General features: G+C 37.0%; 1 protein-coding gene across 3 annotated transcripts in view; it reads right to left on the bottom strand.

Annotated features, from left to right (window-relative positions):
- The window catches only part of LOC114646156 (AP-2 complex subunit alpha-2), a 231,694-nt gene extending 219,911 nt beyond the window's left edge, over positions 1-11,783 (bottom strand). Inside the window, exon 1 of one of the 3 annotated variants that reach the window (XM_051922803.1) lies at positions 11,432-11,783. In XM_051922803.1, coding sequence (XP_051778763.1) covers positions 11,432-11,498 — 67 coding nt within the window. In that variant the 5' untranslated portion in view covers positions 11,499-11,783. The remainder of the gene's footprint in view (positions 1-11,431) is intronic. The other 2 variants (XM_051922801.1, XM_051922802.1) reach the window with 2 other exon arrangements.
- Between the last annotated feature and the right edge of the window lie 10,248 nt (positions 11,784-22,031).

Here is a 22,031-nt window from a genome sequence, read left to right as displayed (position 1 = left end):
CGGGTAGGTACACCAAAAAATGTATACATTTAAGCATGTAATGGGCAAAGAAAAAATGAGGTATACCCGAAGGCACTGCAGTAGTACTCAATGTAACTTTACTTCTTAAATGTTAATGTTTTACTGTTTAATAATTTATACGCTTCTTATATATTGTTCAAATTCTTTTATGAAAATACCAGTGACAGCGCAATGCACGATAACATGGAGTGAATACACCATACGCATCCGCCCACGGCCGCCCTGGTGTGCGCAGATAGGAGTTGATTCTAAAATAAAATAAACATAAAAAGAGTAATACATTCATCACCCATAAAGCGGATAGCAGACGTGACGTATTATATGTGTACCACATTTCAAGTCAATACGTGAAACGGTTTGCAAGCTACATGTGATTTAAAATCCTGGACAGACCAACGAAAAGCCACGGTAGCAAATTATTGAAGAAGATTTTACTGTTTAAAAATTTATATTTATATGAAATGTGCTTCTTATATATTACTTCATATTCTCATATGATAATGATGTTAATGTTGTTTATATTGATTTCTATGTTATTGTAAGTGCATCTATGTGTGTATATGTATGTATGTATGTGTGTATATATATATATATATATATTATATATATATATATAAAAAAAATATATATAAAAAATATATGTGTATATGTATATATAATATATCTGTATATGTGTGTATATGTGTGTGTATATGTGTATATGTATATATATATGACAGCAACACTCATAACAATGACAACACAATTACATTCACAATCATGTTACGTTATTTTTAAAATGTTTCCTTTACTTTTTCATAACCTCTTTAACACACTACTTCTCCGCTGCGAAGCGTGGGTATTTTGCTAGTATATATATACATATACACATCCACATATATATATATACATATATCAACATATATATACACATACAGACACATATATACATATTTGTATATCTACATATATATACACATATATACATATTTGTATATCTACATATATATACACATATATACATATACATACATATCTATCTACATACATACACATATATCTATCTACATACATACACATATATCTATCTACATACATACACATATATCTATCTACATACATACACATATATCTATCTATCTATCTATCTATCTATCTATCTATCTATCTATCTATCTATCTATCTATCTATCTATCTATCTATCTATCTATATATATATATATATATATATATATATATATATATATATATATATATATATATATATACACACACATACATACATACATATCTATCTATCTATACATATCTATATCTATCTATCTATCTATATCTATATCTATATCTATATCTATATCTATATATATATATATATATATATATATATATATATATATATAGCTGATTACCCAGTGGATTCGCTCACTGAGTGCAAGAGAAAAAAATAAAATGTATGTATAAAATAAGTTTAATTGCCAAATTTATTTTTCCACAAATAAAGGGCACTTACAATAACATAGAAATCAATATAAACAACATTAACATCATTATCATATGAGAATATGAAGTAATATATAAGAAGCACATTGCATATAAATATAAATTATTAAACAGTAAAATGTTCTTCTATAATACGCTACCGTGGCTATTCGTTTGTCTGTCCAGGATTTTAAATCACCTGTAGCTCGCAAACCGTTTCACCTATTGACTTGAAATTTGGTACACATATACTACGTCACGTCTACTATTCGCTTTCCCACACATATGAACAAATATATATATATATATATATATATATATATATATATATACACATATACACACACATACACATATATACATATACATACATAGTGCGTTGCAACACGGGCTGCGATTGTTACATGGGAGGGAGAGGACAAATCACAGCTTCCCGCTTTCTAATCGGGCTTGTGATTGCTGCTTTGACGGATGCCCAGATCCCACAGTATTTCCCCTTAGGAGAGGCGTTAGGCAAGTGTAATTGAATAGCGGTGCTGCAAGTTATTGCTCTTTTTATCTTTATTTTATTTTATTGTAGAGTCAACTCACAGCTGCGCGCACCAGTGCGTGCGTGGCGGATGCGTACGGCTGACGTTTTCATTGTCTACCACCTCCGCTAATCATTCTTGAGGCAGATTGAAGACTTAAGTGCCAGCTTAACTGAAAAATTAAAGAAAACATACTAAGTTTTAAAAAAAATCAGTTTTAACGGGAAAAGATGCCGACGAAAGAAGAGAAGCAGCGGGACGCTAGGGTGAAGAGCTGCTCATTAAGCAGCAAGCTCATCAACCTCTGAGCAAACGAATGGTAAACGTACAGAGAAAGAGGATAAATACTATGAATGGTCATGTCAAGTATATTCACTCCACGTTATCGTGCAGTGTGCTGTTACTGGTATTTTGATAAAAGAATCTGAATAACATATAAGAAGCGTATAAATTATTAAACAGTAAAACATTAACATTTAAGAAGTAAAGATACATTGAGTATTACTGTAGTGCTTTCGGGTATAGTACATTTTTTGTTTGCCCATTACATGCATAAATGTATACATTTTTTGGTGTACCTACCCAAGAACACGCGACATGACCCGGCAGTTAAAAATTTATCGCTCCAGCAATTTTAACTCTGTTACAAAGTCATCTAATATGGTATTGTAAACGGCAGCGGGAGCGTTTCTATAAACTCAATTTAAACTTACTGTTTACACCGTGCTTTGAAGATGCATAGTATGCGACACGTGTTTCGCCGTAATTGTGGGCTCATTAGGAGTACACAGTCACTGCACTCCCTTACTGGAATCGATCCTCGGACGTAGAGGCGAAGCCCCTAACGTTGTGCTACGGCGTGTGGTTCGTTCATTTGACAGCATGTAGATCGGGGTAATTACATTGCAGGCATTCGTAGTCTGATTCACAATCTGATTGTATGGGTGGTTACCTACCAGGTAACGCTTGTGGTTGGTGAGCAAGTCGGCTAACTTCTGCCACGGTGCCCTCTTTCAGTTGCGAGAAGCAGATCATACAATGGTTGAAATAGTTTAATATATATAGCAAAATCACCGCGCTTCGCAGGGGCGAATATGGTATTGCAAACGGCAGCGTTTCTATAAACTTAATTTGAAGTTACGGTTTATACCGTGCTTTGTTTCATATTCTTTTCCTACTTTATCAATTGTGTAATGTGTTTTTTGAACTGGTTTGATTCATGGAAGTGATCACTCCTGCTGCGTTCAGCCACTTCACGTGAGCCGCTCTCTTGTGTGATGTTGCGATGTCCACGGGTTTATTTAATGTTAGCTAAGACCCGGCAGTTAAAAGTTTCTCGCTACAGCAATTTTAACTCTGTTACAAAGTGATGCAAACTCTCGTTTATACCTCGTGTCTTCTCATTAAACTTGTATCTTGCGAATATGGCATTGCAAACGGCAGCGGGAGCATTTCTATAAAGTTAATTTAAGGTTAGGTTTATACCGTGCTTTTTTATACCTCGTGTCTTCTCATTAAACTTGTATCTCGCGAATATGGTATTGCAAACGGCAGCGGGAGCTATAAAGTTAATTTAGACTTACGGTTTACACCGTGCTTTTTTATACCTCGTGTCTTATGAAGATGCTTGTATGCGTCACTCACTCGCTTCTTATTGTTTCGCTGCCTTGTCAATTGTGTAATGAGTGTTTTCTTCAGCGCTCTTTGGGGCTCCTCCTTCTTTTCTACGTACTGAGTTCACAGTCAGTTCACGTGATTACGTGGGAGGCGTGATGACGCGACACGCAACTCAGTCTCCTACGGCCATCTTGCTGCCTTCCATTACAGTATATGGACAAAAAAGAGGTTCCAGTTATGACCATTACGCGTATAATTTTGAAATGAAACCTGCCTAACTTTTGTAAGTAAGCTGTAAGGAATGAGCCTGCCAAATTTCAGCCTTCCACCTACACGGGAAGTTGGACAATTAGTGATGAGTGAGTCAGTCAGTCAGTGAGTGAGTGAATCAGTCAGTGAGGGCTTTGCCTTTTATTATTATAGATATATATATATATATATATATATATTTTGTGGCGAGTGGCTGGGGGTGGTACCCAGCCGGGACGCCCAGGACGACTGGAGGAGGGCTTACGCCTCCTCCTCCAGACCACGACGAGGCAACTGCCCTGGTGGCTTTGGGGACCATGGGAACTGAGCTTGGAAACTCAACACTATAGGGGCCGTGATCACCGCCAGGGGTCGACCCAATGCCTATAGAGCCCTGGCCCTCAGCACTTCCGCCACACCCAGAAGTGCTGGGGAGAAGAGGACCAGGGACACCCAGAGTGCTTCCAGGTGTACAGCCGGTACTTCCGCCACACTGGGGAGTGCCGACGGAAGGTTATCGTTAGACACCTGGAGCATATCCAGGTGATTATAAAAGGGGCCGCCTTCCTCCGTTCAGTGGCTGGAGTCGGGAGGACGAGAGCCGAAGTCTTGGAGGAGAGGAGTGGAGGCGGACCTGAAGAAGGCATCATTGAAAAGGCCTGGACTTGGGGGGAGTTTTGGAGGTTGTGTGTGGCACTTTATTTGTAAATATTAGTTATAATAAACATGTGGTGGTGCTTATTACGATGTCTGCCTGTCTGCCTTCCACAATATATATATTTTTTTTTTTAATCAAACTTAGTTTTCTAATCTCTATATTGTTCCCAAAACACTGAATTTGGGAAATAACTCATCACTTAATTAGCCCAGGATTCCAATTGAAAACAGAAGCTGCTTGGAACAAAAACCTGCAGCCACATGGGGGGGGAGGGCACAGGACGGAGGTTGGGAAACACTAAGCTATGATTTTTTTATTTTCTACTTTTTTTTCCTTACCATCATGAGCTGACACATTGGCAGGCATCTTGCACTGAACACAATGCTAAACAGTGTAGCAGCCAGCATGCTGGTGTTCATTGTGGTCTATTTGGTTGCATCTGTCAAACAAATTTGTTTTAATATTGAATGTGTCCCACATGTGCAAGCCTAATATTTGTAAATACTCATCATATTTGGATCTCTTGAAAAACGAATTTCAACAGTAAAAAAAAATGAACAACATCGAAATGGTGTCAATTTCAGTTGCAGTGAGAACATATCCAAAATGTATGGCTCTGTACATTATGTTTATTCAAAAATAAAATGTGGACATAAGTGTGCAGCTCAGTTTACTTTAGTTAAAGTTCAGAGAGGCTGTGAAAGGTAACATGGACATGCCTGATTAAGTTAAAGATATTCCATAAAACTAAGCTTAATAAAGTTCTGTTGCCTTACACAATGGCTATCACCACTAACCAACATGAACCCGCACTTTCGTTACAACACAATACAAAATAAGTCTCACCTCAACATCTCTTTGATAAAGAGAAACAATGAATTGCATTGGCATCTTCACTGTTCAGCAGAATTTTGCATGTGTGTAATCTTATCAGTATCTCCTTCACTTCCAGTATGAGAAGCACAGTTTAATAAGCAAAGAAGTGTTCACATCACAAGTGTAAACAGGCCTGGAAAAATTACCAAGGTAGACCCTAGAATATGGCACTGATGTATAGGATTTAGAACCGTGGGAAAGCGTGAGCAATCTGGATGAGCATTTCAAATAACTATAAATTAAAATACCTGTGCACAATATAAGAAAACACGAAAATTCTTCAGTGGATCATTTAAGGATTTTAAATAAAGTGGGGGTGTGGTGGTTGCTTCTCTTCTTCCAATTCAAAAGCCAAGAGGATGCAGAAAGGTTGCACTGACCATCAATGGCAAGCATTCATGCATAAATGTGAAGTTAACTGAAAATGCACCTACTTCAATGTGTAAAATATAATCTGCAATGGACATATACACCCAGTTACAGTCCAAAGTGTCAGACGCAAAAGGCAATTATTTTTTTCCCCCCCATACAATTTTCAATCCAGTTACTTTACTAGGAAAAATAAAATATACTTCCTTCAGTTTGCACAACACTCAGCAGCTAGGAAGCACAATATGATTTGTCAGCTTTCTACATTAATCCATATATTTGTATTTAGTCAGATTCTTTGGTGGATTGTAGTGATAATTACTGGAGCCTGAAGAATGACATACAAATGGTCAAGCATGGATTTGGCAGTGACATTGTATGAGGATATATGACTGTATCAGGACCAGAACAACTTGTTATCACTCACTCACTCACACACACACACACACACACACACACACACACACACACACACACAAAGCACCAGCCCTAACTTCTACTAAGTTGTTTGGGCCAGGATCAGAAATATACATGATTTGATAACTTGAAGCAATACTTCCACATTGCACAGAAAGAATTAATAAGGAATTAACTGGTGGCCGTTATTGCTGCTAAAGACAGAAAAACTGCTTTTTGAGTCCAAACGGAATTTTTTTTTTCAAAATAACATTTAGTATCTTAAATGCATCTCCATCAATATACTGCTTAAAAAAAGCAATTCATATTAGCATTTCCTATAACTTTTAACTTCACGTAAATACATTTAAATACATTTTACATAAGCAATTGAATTAATGGATCACCATGCACCTTTATGAGAACTTAGCTTCAGAAAAGCACTTACTACAGGTTGACATTCAAAAATCCGGCCATCGATATGGTTCCTTCAGATTTCCGGCATGGATTTCAGAGCGCAATTTACCGTGTTGGCGCACCACTGTTTTCTGGAGGTGCCATTTATGTTTTGATGGCCCTGTAGTCGATAATCAGTTGTTGGGTCTTGCTTGCATCTGCTAACAGGCATTTTTGCTTATTCCTTCTCATTTTATCATTTATTTGCTGCTGTATAACTCCATTATGGATTCAGCAAAGAAAACAGGTGGCATAAAATGTAAACATCGTGCGTTGTCGATCGCAGAGAAAGTGGAAGTGCTAAAAAAACTTGATAGGGGCGTGTCTGTGCAAACCATTTGTGAAACATACGACATTGGCTCTTCAACAGTGTATGATATTAAACAAAGAAAAACTGTTAAAGTTCTTTTCTGACAGTGGATCAAGAAAGCAAATGTTTGTAAGGAAGTCAGTGACGGAGGGAAAAAGTTCGGAACTAGACTGACAGTTCTCATAACCTGGTTTAATCTTCGTGTAAGTAAAGGTGTGGAAATTTCTGGTGATTTATTAAAGGAACAAGCCAAAGTGGTTTATGAAGAGCTGGGATTGCAACACAAGTGTGAATATTCCAAAGGTTGGCTGCATCATTTCAAGTCGCAACATGGCTTACAGTTTTGTCTGGTGTGGGGAAACATTCAGTAGACGGGGAAAAACATTCAGCAGACAAAGATGTGGCTAGTGCATGAATTTGCAAAGTTAGTTAGTGATGAACATTTAAGTCCCGAACAAGTGTACAATACTGCAAGACAAAACTGCCTTGTTTTGGAAACGTACTCCAAAAAGAACTCTTAACAACTGACGATACAGAATCACCATCGGGGTTTAAAGCTTCAAAAGATCGCATCACGGTAATGTCCTGCTCTAATGCTGCAGGTACCCATTGATGTAAGTTGCTTGTTATCGGTAAAAGTTTACATTCAAGGACCATTACCGTGCAAACAAGAAGGGGTGGGTTACCACTGATATTACATTGGATTGGTTTCAAAAATGTTCTGTTTCTGGGGTTAGGGCTAACTAAAATTCTGTAGAACTGTTTTATTTAGTTGGTGAACATTAAAATTTCATTTGTTTTTCATTTAGTGTTTAATTTTCTTTCTTTAAAGGACTTTAAAGGTAGTTATTTTCTGTGAAATATATACAGCATATATAACCATCCAAAAATCGGGCATTTTCGAAAATCTCCAGACCTGAATGTCAACCTGTACCTGAACAGCGGTCATTCGGTGGTTATTTTGTTACTTTTTGTAATACTGCTAAAAACTCAAATAATAAAATGGATATTTATTACCATTGACATACCTAGAAACTTTTTACTATAACAAAACTAACACAGTCCAACTACTTTGCCTGAATATACAAAATTACATAATGTTTTCCTAACACTGTACATAAAAAAGCAAAACAACAAATTTATACTTGATAATTACATGCTTATTTATCAATTGATTTACTGTAAACAAGCAAACAGCTTATGTTGGGGGCAAGATGCATTTATGCCTAGATAAATATGTGAACAGTACTACATTACTGTAAATTTAAACTTGATAGGGGAAGAAAAACTGAATAATTGCATTAGCATTTCAGAGTTAAAGTTAGCAATATTGTATGAAAAGGCACTTACTGAAGAGTTCAGCACAGACTTGAAAAGAGGGTTGGGTCTAAATACCAAATTACTAACAGATGTCTATGATTACAGTATTGCTGCAGACTGTGTGAAATGATGATCATGCATTTAGAATTTTATTCACAGTTCTACTAAATTCACTAAGGATTTCTGTTAACTGAAATTTGATAAATATATAAAAACAAATTTCTGAAAACCAGGTTGAAACAAACAAGTGAGTATACCACTGCTTGCCTGGAAACTAATGCTTCTAGTCTTTAGTCTCAGGTTTTCTTTTAAACAAGACATAAAAACACACCGAGTCAAGTGGGCCCCTAACTGTTATTTCACTAACAAAAACATAAAACTTGCCCTGCCTATTAATATGCTACTAAAAGACTGCTGACTAAAGTATGTTACGTTGGAGCGGTGTCATTTTTAACTTGTGTTCTTGTACCTCATTTGCTGGTTTTTCATCCTTATCTTTTCCAGCTTGGGCAAAATTACAAAATATTTGCTTTACAACTACAAAAGGTGATTACTGAGATCGTTAAAGCACACACAACCTACTAGTTTGGCTAAAACGAATCGAAGAACATAAGTATAATTATTGGTCTTATTCACATATGCCTAACTTGAAGTACTTTACAACTGTTTCATGTGAGAATGGGCCTAAAATGCCCTTCATTTGCCAGTATTTTGCAAATGATGTTATAACCCTGTGATAAAAATAACATACATTTGCATTGCTAAAAAATATTAATATGGAGGAATATATGCCCTTCTCTTATATTGTATCAGCACAACAGCTCAAACTGAGGTATGATTATTGAAATAAATAATACAACTAGGACAGTAAAAACTGAGAAACCCACATCCACACAAAGTCACCACACAACAAGAACCACAGCTTTACTTAGTGGCCTGAACAGTCTTTTGCAAATTTAATCCTTGACAGTATTTAAAATTATGAATTTAATAAATAAGTGCTTCTTTCAATTCAGACAAATCTGCTGCTTCATTTGTACTACAGATTCAAAAGAAAAAAACATCAGAATGTAAAACATAGTACCTCCATTATTCACAAATGCTGGCAGACCTCCACAGTTCTCCTTAAATCATAGTATTACCAGAAAATTCCTCATACTGCTTGATAATCTTCTAAGAGTAGACAAAATAACACTCTACAATTCTCCATTATTCTGCACAGTTGTGCAAGTTTTACAAAAGGAAATGAGCAATTAGTGGATTTTCAACATGTCCCATTTGTTTTGTTTAGAGTTAATTCCACACAATTGAGCATCCAGATGAAGATTACTAAACTGCCAAACCATAAGATAAAAATATGAAACTACACTGTTGGACAAATTAACTGTTACAAATGATAAGGGTAATAAATGTTACTATAGTTACTGGTTCTGAAAGCCTAAGTAAACAGAACAATACAGGTTTCTTCGGGGGGGGGGGGGGGCAGTGGGGGGGGGGGGGGGGGTGGCTAGGTTTGGGGTGGGAAAGAAAAAAAAAAAAGAAAGCAAAAACTAAACCCAACTGAATACTGAAAATTTCATCCATCCATTCAATCAATCACAAAACAGCCTGGTTCAGTTTCTTTCTTGTGGCAAGCCAGAACAAATCTAAATTAAACACAGAATAATGTAATCTGGGTAGTGACTGTTTGCCCTAAACATTAATTAGTAACTTCAAGAGAACACATTTTATATATATAATTCTGTATCAATGATTTATAATTTTACTCTCAATTATTGGCCTTAAACAAGTTTGCATGGCCAGCTGCTCTTCTTCAGGACAGGCACAATTCAATGTAAATCAATAAAAGGTGCAAATGCCACATCCAATGAAAATCGTGTATTTATCAGGGTGATTAAAGGATGGGGGACAGTGAGTAAACCTACATAATTAAATCTTTCACAAACAGTGCAGAATTAAAAGAAAAGTGATGACTAGGATGCATATCAGATACTGGGTAGTCACAGAAGCTACAGGATGATAACCATCTCGAGTTTTACTTCATGCATGTTTCTAGCAAAAAAGAAAAAATCAAAAGATTCTTATGGCAAGGCTCGCAATAAGAGCAGTACACAGTGTAGGAGTACATTGTTCTTTCCATTTTCGAAAACAAATGGGCAGCACTCCACTGTCAATGGTCAGAAACAGAGAAAAAAAATAATCTGCAATGATGGCTAATAGATGTCAGCCTCATACTACAGTTCACCCAAGTTAAGTTACTGATGTGCACAAACATAATTCCCCAATTGAATTTGCTACAGCGCTGTAAGGCTATTGTCAAAACTCTGTTCTATTTTAGTGTGTAACTGGACTTTAATCCAGGTACTGGGCACACTCCTATCAATGAAACAATGCAAAACAAATGTCCTATAATAAACGGTACAATGCCAACACTGAAATCACGGGACACGTAGAACATTACGCAAGAAACGACTACCGAAATACATATTTTCAGATAGGTTCCTTAAAAAATATCATTTTGGGACTAACTAATGCTTTCAATACCTATACATATTTTTTCTTAAAGAAGAATGCTAACTTTGTCGAAACTTCATATTAAAGTCGATATGTCAGTTCTTCTAATCCGTTAGTCTTTTAGAGTAGTCATTATTAAAATGACAATTTTGCCTGAAAATCTTGATGCCTCTACGACTGAAATTATCCGCTTCTTCGAGTTTCACACATTTGAGAAACATGTGTCCACACCACTGCCTTGACATGCTTTTCAAAAGAACAAGATGTAATTAAGCCTCAACCATGGAGGCGAATCATTAAGGAAATGTACCTTATGGCTTAACTGCTAAAAAGTAACTTTACATCTTCATCTTGTTATTCAAAACACACCACACCCTTGCATACAAGGCAAAACAGCACGATTTCTACCTGTTACTTTGTAAGATTAAATCTCACAACATACTCGATTTTAACTTGAAACAAACACTGAGAGTCTCTATAAAGCGCCGGAGGTCTTCAGGAAATGAGAAAAAGCCACTCCTTAAAGCGGGAACAGCAGCGACCCGCGCTGAAAGAAGTCTTCACTCGAGACCGCTGATTCAGGCGGCCTAAACTCAGAACCCAAGTGTGTCATACACCCATCAATCCCTGCAATACAGACGAAATACTTTACTTACAGTTTCTGATGTCGGATATAAACACCGCCAAACCTCGCATTCCATCTCCCTTCGAAACAGCCGGCATTTTCTAGTTTACTGAATCGTTGTTGTGGCTGCCGAGTATTTTTTGGACCAAAAGAACGCCGGTTCCGCAGAGATGAAATGGGTCAAAAGAATACTGACAGGTCCAGTCAAAATAATCCACCAACTCTACGAGGTCCACTACGACTGGCGAAAACCACTCCAATCTGTGCTGCCAAGTCCACTCACCAAACACCAGACCAATTGACCAAAACCAGCCCAAAATGAACCCAACCCACTTCAAGGGAAAGGGAAAAGGAGAGTAGGAGGTGTGTTTCTGAGGCTGGTGAGCCTGGAAGATGCCAACATGGCCAATCATATGACAGTATGGGCAGGAAGAAAAGTGCTTCATGCTACGATTGGCCAACGTGCTGACAATCATAACGCGGGTAAGATTCCGGACGTTGAGGCCAATAAAAATTAAACATGTTAAAAGAGCGTGTTATATTGACTCAGAAGGTTGAAGCAAATGTGATTGTTACACGAAACGCAGCATTTTAAATGTTAAAACGTTATATGACACCTGGCACGGTGAAATGTTATTATTCTTGTTAGAATAACTTCATAAAGTGTATAGTCAGGTCCCCCTTTTTCACTTACTGGTACTACCCATAATCCCCAAGACTATATTTGCGTAAACTTAGACGGGAAACGCACGTAGTTGAGCTTGATGGCAAGAAAAAGCTGTGGGGTGTTTTCATGGAAGCTGTTAAATAAACAAAATATTTCCTGTGGTAGTTGAATGAGTAGAACTGTGATCAAAACCCCATGTTCGCATACAACTGACACACCGAAAAGAAGAACGATATTTCATAACTATAATGGATGTTCTCTTTCAGTAAATTAATGTGTTAGGTTTTGGAAGTTGGATTTCTGCACTTTTGTTGCCAATGAAGAAAAATCATGCAGCATTCTGAAAAGGTATAAGCGTTAAGACACAATTCCAGACTTAATGAAAAGTCATGAAAACGCGCATCGTTGGCATATTGCACTTTTAACTAGTAACGTTCGGTGCATGGTAAGAGAAAAAAGTGAAATCTAATAATCTGCCTATGCGTTTTATAAATCTACTAATTGCACCGGAATTTGCATTTGTTGAGTTAATAAAAGAACTATTGCAAAATATAATGCAAACAGGGGTACCATATATTTCCTTTTTAATTGTTTTTTTTATAAATATATGCATTTAGAACATTTGATGTTATAATAATAAAAGTATACGGTAGGAAAAACATACATTCTGAGAGAATGAATACACTTGAGCTGTAGAGGAGTTCAAGCCCAGCAGGAAGCAGACAAGTGCTGATGCCCTTCCATTGTTTAGATGAAAAATGTAGTACTTGGACTGATCGGAACATAAAGTGTACATAGACATTGCGCAAAACAGTTTTTAAAAAGTGCAAACCAATACACAAATGAGTTTACATAATAGGTCAATGAACATTCACTTCAAAGAAGTCCAGTTCTGTCCATATGTCAGTGTGTCATTATAAATGTATAATGTAATGGCACAATTGGAGGAAGCACTACATAGAAAGATGGCTATAGACAAAAATGTGCCTCAAAAGCACATTTTAGCATGCTGTGGTGAAATGAGTTTTGAAATACAGTACCTGGCTAACTTGCAAATAACCTAGTTTCAACCAAACGACTAGACATGGACCAGGACACAATTTATCTTTTAAATGATATTTGACAAATCAGTTTTTTACCTGTAAAGCTTTATGCATAGGAATAAAATGGTTTAGGTGTAATTACACAATGAGAAAAGCACACCATTTGTGAAAGCTTTGAGAGGTCCTGGTGGGCTTAGCTGCGTCTACTAAAAACTAAGTGTATCAAGGCAATTACAAGCAGCCATACCACCTGAACTCCAGAATAAGTAATCCACTTGAAGCAAGCATGTTCCGGCCTTGCTGGCATTTAGATGGGAAACCATTTAGGAAAAGCCTGGGTTGCTGCTGTAAAAGGTGTTGATGACACCAAAAGGCAGTGTTTACCTTGTTTTCTGTGTGTGGATCCCAAAACCTCAGTACAGTGTCATGGACACTGTGCTGCAAATAATTAGCACCATGCTTCAGGTAAGATGTAAAATGCAAATAATTTGCACCATGCTTCAGATAAGATGTAAAACCAAGGTCCAGGATGTCTGTGGTCAAATAAAAAAACCCTGGACATATTTCAAAAAGAGTACAGTGTTTTCTGATGTCCTGGCTAAATTGCTCACCATAGCCTAGTCATTCTGAACACGCAATCCCCTGTCCTTTATTGAATAAATTCACTTTCGCTCCTTCACCACCTAATAGCTAATGTGCAGTGAGCATGAGATTTTTTTATTATAATAGAGAGATGTAAATGGAAAGAATAAATGAATGGAATTTATCCAAGCTAAGCCAACAGATATTAAAAAGGGGACATAGAGAATATAGCTGGGCGAGCCCTTGAGCAGCATTTTGTTGCAACCAGTTCAACAGTCAACAAATTAGCTTATCGGGAACACCAAAAAAACTACTCCAGGGCACTGACCACTGCCAGATCTCAATACTATTCAAATTTAATCAACAGTCCTGGAAATTACAAACAACTTTTTTCCGTAATAAACCATTTACTCAATCCTCACACCTACGCCTGTAATAATTTCACAGAGGAGCAGTGCAATAATTTTATTGAATATTTCACCTCTAAAGTGGACAGCATCCGCTCCCCATTGTCTGCCTCCAGCCCTCCATTGCTGGATGTTTCTACATCAAAGCCAATGGGCTGCCTTTCCCAGTTCCTCTGTACCACAGTTAAAGAAGTTGAGTACATCATACAGAGGATGCAACCTTCAACATGTTCATTGGACCCTTTTCCTACTCCTCTGATAAAAGCTAATGTATCAGATATAAGCCCTCTTATTGCTGACATCATTAATCACTCTCTCCAGAGCGGCTTAGTCCCACTGGCCTTGAAACCCGCAAAAATTAGACCTCATTTAAAAAAATTCTCTTTGGATCCTGAAGTGAGCAAATTATCATCTGATCTCCAACCTTCCATTTTTGTCTAAGGTTATGGAAAAGGTTGTTTTGGTTCAGCTTCAGGATCACCTCAAAAAATTCAATCTGTTTGAAAAATTTCAGTCTGGTTTCCGAACTTCTCACAGCACAGAGACAGCCCTGGTCAGAGTCACCAATGACCTCCTGATGGCTGCTGATCAGGGCTCTCCATCACTCCTTATCCTCCTGGACCTTACAGCTACATTTGATACAGTAGATCATAATATTCTCCTTCATCATCTTCACTATACAATTGGACTTTCTGGCATTGCTTTCGAGTTGTTCAAGTCCTATCTTACAGTCAGGACTGAGTATGTGGCCTTGGGGGATGCTAAATCTCATACCCACTCTGTATCTATATACTACCCCTGGGTCACATCATCCGCAAGCATGGAGTTTCATTCCATTGCTATGCCGATGATACGCAGCTCTATGTGAGACTGGATTCGACTTCTCTTACACCTCCATCAACTTTTTCCTCTTGCTTGGATGAGACTGAGGCCTGGATGTCCAAGAACTTCCTCAAGCTGAACAGCACCAAAACTGAAGCTCTTTTAATTGGCACCCCCATCAACTTCGTTCCTCTGTAAATTGTATTTCCTTTTCTGACCGTACCATTACCCTCTACCCTTCTGTTACAAATGCTGGGTGTCAAGTTAAACTCCCATCTGTCATTTGATATACATATCCATCACCTTTGTAAAATTGCATTCCTTCATCTCTGAAACAGCCAAACTCCATCCCTACCTCTCCCACTGGGTTGCTGACAAGCTGGTTCATGGCTTTGTCTCATCCAGACTGGACTATTGTAATGCACTCCTCATCGGGATACCCAACAAGAGCCTTCAAAAGCTCCAACAAATTCAAAATAGTGCTGCAAGAATCCTGGTGAGGGTGCGGAAATATGAACATATCTCACCAATCCTTCGGTCACTTCATTGGCTCCTTATCCATCTCCATATCAAATTCAAACTCTTTTTGTTTACTCACCAGTGTATCCATGGAAATGCTCCACAATATCTTAAAGAACTCCTTATATTACAATCGACTACAAGAAACCTCCGTTTTACAAATACCCACCGCCTTTGCCCCCCTGTGACCAAACTTCATACAATGGGTGACTGAGCTTTTGCAGCTGCTGCTCCACGGCTCTAGAATGCCCTACCAGAGAGCGTGATAACACAGCAGATTGTGGGCTGTTTTAAAAAACAGCTAAAGACTTTTCTATTTAGGAAAGCATATTAATAAGAATACTATAATTATTGTTGTTTTATTCTGTGTTTTTATCTTGCTTTGCCTTTGTTTAATCATTTTATGTTGCACTTTGAGATGTACTGCTAATGTAAAGTGCCCCTATAAATAAAATGCATTATTATTATTATTATTATTATTATTATTATTATTATTATTATTATTATTATTATCATTATATTTATAAAGAAAATAGATATTGTTGAGTCCACACCTTTATTTTAAAATTTGTTCTTCAGCAAGAAAAAATGGGCAGGGATGGAAGCTGGATAAAAGAAAAGTTCCCATAAATGTTAGAAAATATTCCTTTACATAGAGAACTGGATATGCATTCAACAGTTGCTTGGTGGCATGATTGAATGTAATAAATTTCAAGGCTTCAAATGATGTAATTCATTTGGAAAATATTAGTTGAATAGGAATTAATTAGATACAGTCATGTGAAAAAGTTTGGGAACTCCTCTTAATTCTTTGGATTTTTGTTTATCATTGGCTGAGCTTTCAAAGTAGCAACTTCCTTTTAATATATTACATACCTTATGGAAACAGTAGTATTTCAGCAGTGACATTAAGTTTATTGGATTAACAGAAAATATGCAATATGCATCATAGCAAAATTAGACAGGTGCATAAATTTAGGCACCCCAACAGAGATATTACATCAATACTAAGTTTAGCCTCCTTTTGCAAATACTGTATAACAGCCTCTAGACGCCTCCTATAGCCTTTTCCGAGTGTCTGGATTCTGGATGGAGGTATTTTTGACCATTCTTCCATACAAAATCTCTCCAGTTCAATTAAATTTGATGACTGCCGAGCATGGACAGCCTGCTTCAAATCATCCCATAGATTTTTGAAGATATTCAAGTCAGTGGACTGTGTCGGCCATTCCAGAACATTGTACTTCTCCCTCTGCATGAATATCTTTGTAGATTTCAAACTGTGTTTTGGGTCATTGTCTTGTTGGACTATCCAACCCCTGCGTAACTTCAACGTTGTGACTGATGCTTGAACATTATCCTGAAGAATTTGTTGATATTGGGTTGAATTCATCCGACCCTCAACTTTAACAAGGATCCCAGTCCCTGAATTAGCCACACAGCCCCACAGCATGATGGAACCTCCACCAAATTTGACAGTAGGTAGCAGGTGTTTTTCTTGGAATGCAGTGTTCTTCTTTCGCCATGCAAATAACTCAATTTTTGTCTCATCAGTCCAAAGCACTTTGTTTCAAAATGAATCTGGCTTGTCTAAATGACCATTTGCATACAACAAGCGACTCTGTTTGTGGCGTGAGTGCAGAAAGGGCTTCTTTCTCATCACCCTGCCATACAGATGTTCTTTGTGCAAATTGCGCTGAATTGTAGAACGATGTACAGATACACCATCTGCGGCAAGATGTTCTTGCAGGTCTTTGGAGGTGATCTGTGGGTTGTCTATAACCATTATCACAGTCCTGTGCATATGCAGCTCCTGTATTTTTCTTGGCCTGCCAGACCTGGGTTTAACAGCAACTGTGCCTGTGGCCTTCCATTTCCTGATTACATTCCTTACAGTTGAAACTGACAGTTTAAACCTCTGAGATAGCTTTTTGTAGCCTTCCCCTAAACCATGATACTGAATAATCTTTGTTTTCAGATCTTTTGAGAGTTGCTTTAAGGATCCCATGCTGTCACTCTTCAGAGGAGAGTCAAAGAGAAGCACAACTTGCAATTGACCACCTTAAATACCTTTTCTCATGATTGAAAACACCTGTCTATGAAGTTCAAGGCTTAATGAGCTAATCCAACCAATTTCGTGTTGCAAGTAATCAGTACTGAGCAGTTACATGCATTCAAATCAACAAAATTACAAGGGTACCCAAATTTTTGCACAGCCAGTTTTTCACATTTGATTTAATTTCATACAACTAAATACTGCTTTACTAAAAATCGGAAAACACCCCAGTACTCAGATGTTCCTAGGAAATAAAAGACATAGCACTGTTATCTTTTTTGTTGAAAGTTGAGTAAATTATTATGCAGGCTGAGAGGGTTCCCAAACTTTTTCATATGACTGTATGAAATTCTTATTCATTAGACATCTGTTGTGACCTTTAATATCATTTTAAACAGTGTAAAAAATGTAACCAGGTGCTACATAAAAAAGCAAACAATAAGCAATGTTAGGTAACAAATTCAGATGTAAAATCATAATTTAAATGTGAAGATTGCAGAGAGAGAGAGAGAGAGAAATCAGGGTTGAAAACAAAAACTTATTAATATACTGCATGTTGGTACTAAAATGGTAAGATCTCTGTGACCAAAAATTGGATTAAATAAGTTGCAGATGTATTTATGTATAAAATGACAAAGCGTCTGGCATCTATCCGTGGTCAGGCATAATGTTGTCCAGCATCCACTAGAGGACTGGAATGACCAATGAACAATGGCAACAAGACAAGCAAAGAAAGAGTGATGTACGTTCTTGAATATCTGGTGAACAGAGGGTTCTAAATAAACGACGTGATCAAAACACACAGACTTACTATTGTACCATTGTGCCCATTTTACTAAATGAACATTTCATTATCCATCCATCCATCCATTTTCCAACCCGCTGAATCCAAACACAGGGTCACGGGTTATCTGCTGGAGCCAATCCCAGCCAACACAGGGCGCAAGGCAGGAACCAGTCCCGGGCAGGGCACCAACCCACCGCAGAACATTTCATTATGCTAGTGTTAAATAAGCAGCATAACATTGTGAAGTGTTTGATTTTAGGAAGCCCTTTTTTCTGCTTGAATAAGATCTTATATTCAACAATATTTCATCTCTTCATCCCAGACCACTTTCCCTGGTGAAGGTTAAGGTAACAACAGACTAGACAGGAGGTCAGCCTAGACTTCCTTTCCCCAGCCACAGATTCCAGTTCTTCCTGAGGAATTCCCAGGCATTCCAAAGCCAGCTAAGAGATATAATCCCTCCAACTTGTCCTTGTCTTCGTTAGGGTCTCTGCCCAGTGGGACATGTCTTGAACAGCTGCCTGGGGAGCCTTCCTGGGAGGTATCATTAGAACGTGCCCAAACCATCTCAGTTTTAAGAAAAATAATAATAAAATACTTTAGTAGGATAGGTTTGCACATCCTTTATTTAATATTTTGTAGAAGCACTTTTTGATTCCAATAGGTCTGTTTAGATAGATCTCTATAAAGTTAACACAGTTGTATTATGCAATCTTACTGAACTTTTCTTTGTATAAAAGATTATGTATAGTCAAAATGCAAGAGGATCTCCTTCTTTACCTAAGTCCACACATTTCCTATAGGATTGAAGTATGGCCTTTGATGTGTACTTCTAGGGTATCAATCATCCTTCTTTTGAGCCATTCCTTAACTGAGTTGGTGATGTACTTTGAGTTGTTCTTGTGCTGAAAATGCAAGTAATATTGAACGTCATCAGACTAGCAGAGAACAGCAACTTTTGCACCAGCATATCTTGATTAATGGAGGTCTTCATTTTCTCTTCTATCGAGAACAGAGCCTTTGTCCATACTGAAGAGAAGTAGCCCCCAGAGCTACTGGGAAATGCATTCCATCTTACCATCCTACCATGCACCTCAAATTTGCAAACAAAATGCAAATTTGCTGTAATATGTAAATAGTGGTAAATTGCTGCCGTAATTTCTCCAGCTTCTTAAGTGCTTTCTCCTCATCCATTCTTGAGTTTTGATGGGACCCCTGCAATACCCTGGTGGAGCTATATTTCCTTCACTTTTTAATAAAGGTATTCACAGTGTTGCATAATATATGTTATGCCTTTGAATATCTTCTATATATTTCACTCCTGTTGTGATGTAAGATTTTGCATATTATTTGATAAATATTTTGTATGTCTTTATTTGTAATTTAGGCAAAACTAAGTCAGGAAAGTGAATTTTATGACAGAGTCAGGGGAAGTGCTTGAAACAAATGTTTCTCTGCTAGAGTCTCTCTCTCATCCCCCACACAAAGCCAGGTTGACTAACTGCCAAGCTTTACCTTAACATATGGTCTTGGGGGGTGGCAGGTGTTAAGATGTTCTATTTCCCCATTGGTCTAAAGTATGGCTGTTTGGAACTCGCTTGTATTAGAAGCCTTTAAGTACCATGATGTCCTATTGGCTCTAGGCGTTGGACAAAACATCTATAAATTTGCTCACTCCCTCACACTCTATCTCTCTTACTAACTTCTGATGATGAAGCATCCCTTACCAAACTGATGAACTGAACGGACAACACAATGGAGAGCACAGCTCGGCAGCGATATTGAACAGATATGTAGCTGAAAGCTGACCATAAATGAACTAGAGACATTTTTAAGTAACTAACAAGTCTGTGTGCTGCCTGAAACTACACATCACCATTTAATCAGGTTGTATGGTTGCCAGTATTCAAATGTACTTTGCATATTGTTATTATTTATGAATATTACCAATAATACATTGTTTAAATTGTAATTTAACTCCTGTTTGTCTTTTACTACACCTAATTGCCTGAGGTTATAGATATAGAAGGGAAGGTGGGGTGGAGTTATATACTATAATACCTTATAAACAGTGGTGTAAGTCTGTGAGATTTGAGGCATTCTGACAAAGGCTACATATTAATAATACAATAGGGGAAAGTAGAGCAAGATATATTACTCTACCAAGACAAAACAACTTCTAATCTGCAAACCACAAAGAAAGATTCCATGCATCTTTGTGAATTTCCTCTTGGGGATTAAAAAAGTATCTATCTATCTATCTATCTATCTATCTATCTATCTATCTATCTATCTATCTATCTATCTATCTATCTATCTATCTATCTATCTATCTATCTATCTATCTATCTATCTATCTATCTATCTATCTATCTATCTATCTATCTATATAAGCTACTTGTGAACCCTGGTTGCATTATGCAACTAAGAAGGCATTCAGGGAAGTCCTGTGGGAACAGCTGATTTATTTTAGAGTCTGTCAGAATCAATTTATATCAAGTAAAAGCTAACTTTATGTTATTTGAAATTTGATTGGTTAAGTTTGAACATGATTGCAAACTCTATTTGAGACGGTGTGTGTAGTTGTGCAGTCAGGGCACTAAACGTGTTATTATTTTTATGGGTTTTTTTAGTCATCTGCTTGTTTTTTGCTGAAATTATACTATTTTAAACACATTTGAGTGAAATTATGATTTCATTAATAGCTTGAATTTCAGCTGGGGTATGAAAACCTTTTTTTCCATTGTATAAACACACTGCAGAGTGGAGTTTTCATACAGAAAGGCGCTATATATAATAAGTATTGAATGAAACTTAATAACTAGTAATAAATATTGTGTGACTAGCGTTATTGCTGAAGTGTAATAATAAAGTTTGTAGTTTCAGCTGAAGCAAAGTGTAATTCTGAAAATAGGTCATTATTGCTTTTATCATACAATTAAAGTCATGATTTATTTCTCAGTTTATTTTTCTTTCTATAACAACAGGTTGATCAAAAATAGCACGTGTAATCTTTGCAGAGTGCAATTTCATAAATAAAGGAATGCTTTCTTAACAGCTACATCTGGAGAATTGTCACATCATTGCATGTTCAGCCCTGCCCAAAAGATCTTCTCTTCCTCTGTGGCACCCATAGGTAATCTCCCTTTGAGAATAAGGCTATTCATGAGAAAGCAGTTGGCAATTAAAGGATAAATTAATATTCATGAAGCTGCCAACCAGAGGTTGTAGAAATATAGAGCATGTTTACACCATATTTTAAATCCAGATTGAAGTGCTACTGCATTAAAAGCTATGTTTACCCTATAGCTTATCATAGATTTCAGCCATAATACTGAAAATGAACAAGGGTGTATTTAATAAAATGTGTTTTTCACAACTGACACTCTTGCATATAATTTCTGTATCCGTTTTGTGAATGAAGGTCTTTACTTTCACCTAAAGTACAAAAGGAATGGTGGCAATAAGACATTTTTCTTATCTTAGATTCATTGCCTGTTAATTCCAGAAGATTTTTTGTAATGGACTCATAGAAAGCATAGACAATGAAAGGGAGCACATATTTATATTGAATGCATCAATTGAAAAGAATCTTTTGAGTCAGCTACACAGGTAAGAATATCATTAATTTAAGAAGTATCTGACTTAAAAATGAAGTTACATTAATTCATTTTCAGAAAGATCATCTTTATTGCAAAGTCTGTTTGCCTGTATTTATAATCAAGGAGGCATTTCACAAGTAGGGGAA

Source organism: Erpetoichthys calabaricus, chromosome 2, assembly GCF_900747795.2.
Source record: "Erpetoichthys calabaricus chromosome 2, fErpCal1.3, whole genome shotgun sequence".
NCBI classification, from domain to species: domain Eukaryota; kingdom Metazoa; phylum Chordata; class Cladistia; order Polypteriformes; family Polypteridae; genus Erpetoichthys; species Erpetoichthys calabaricus.
Note: the sequence above shows the minus strand (reverse complement) of the source record. Positions and strands in the feature narration are given on the sequence as shown.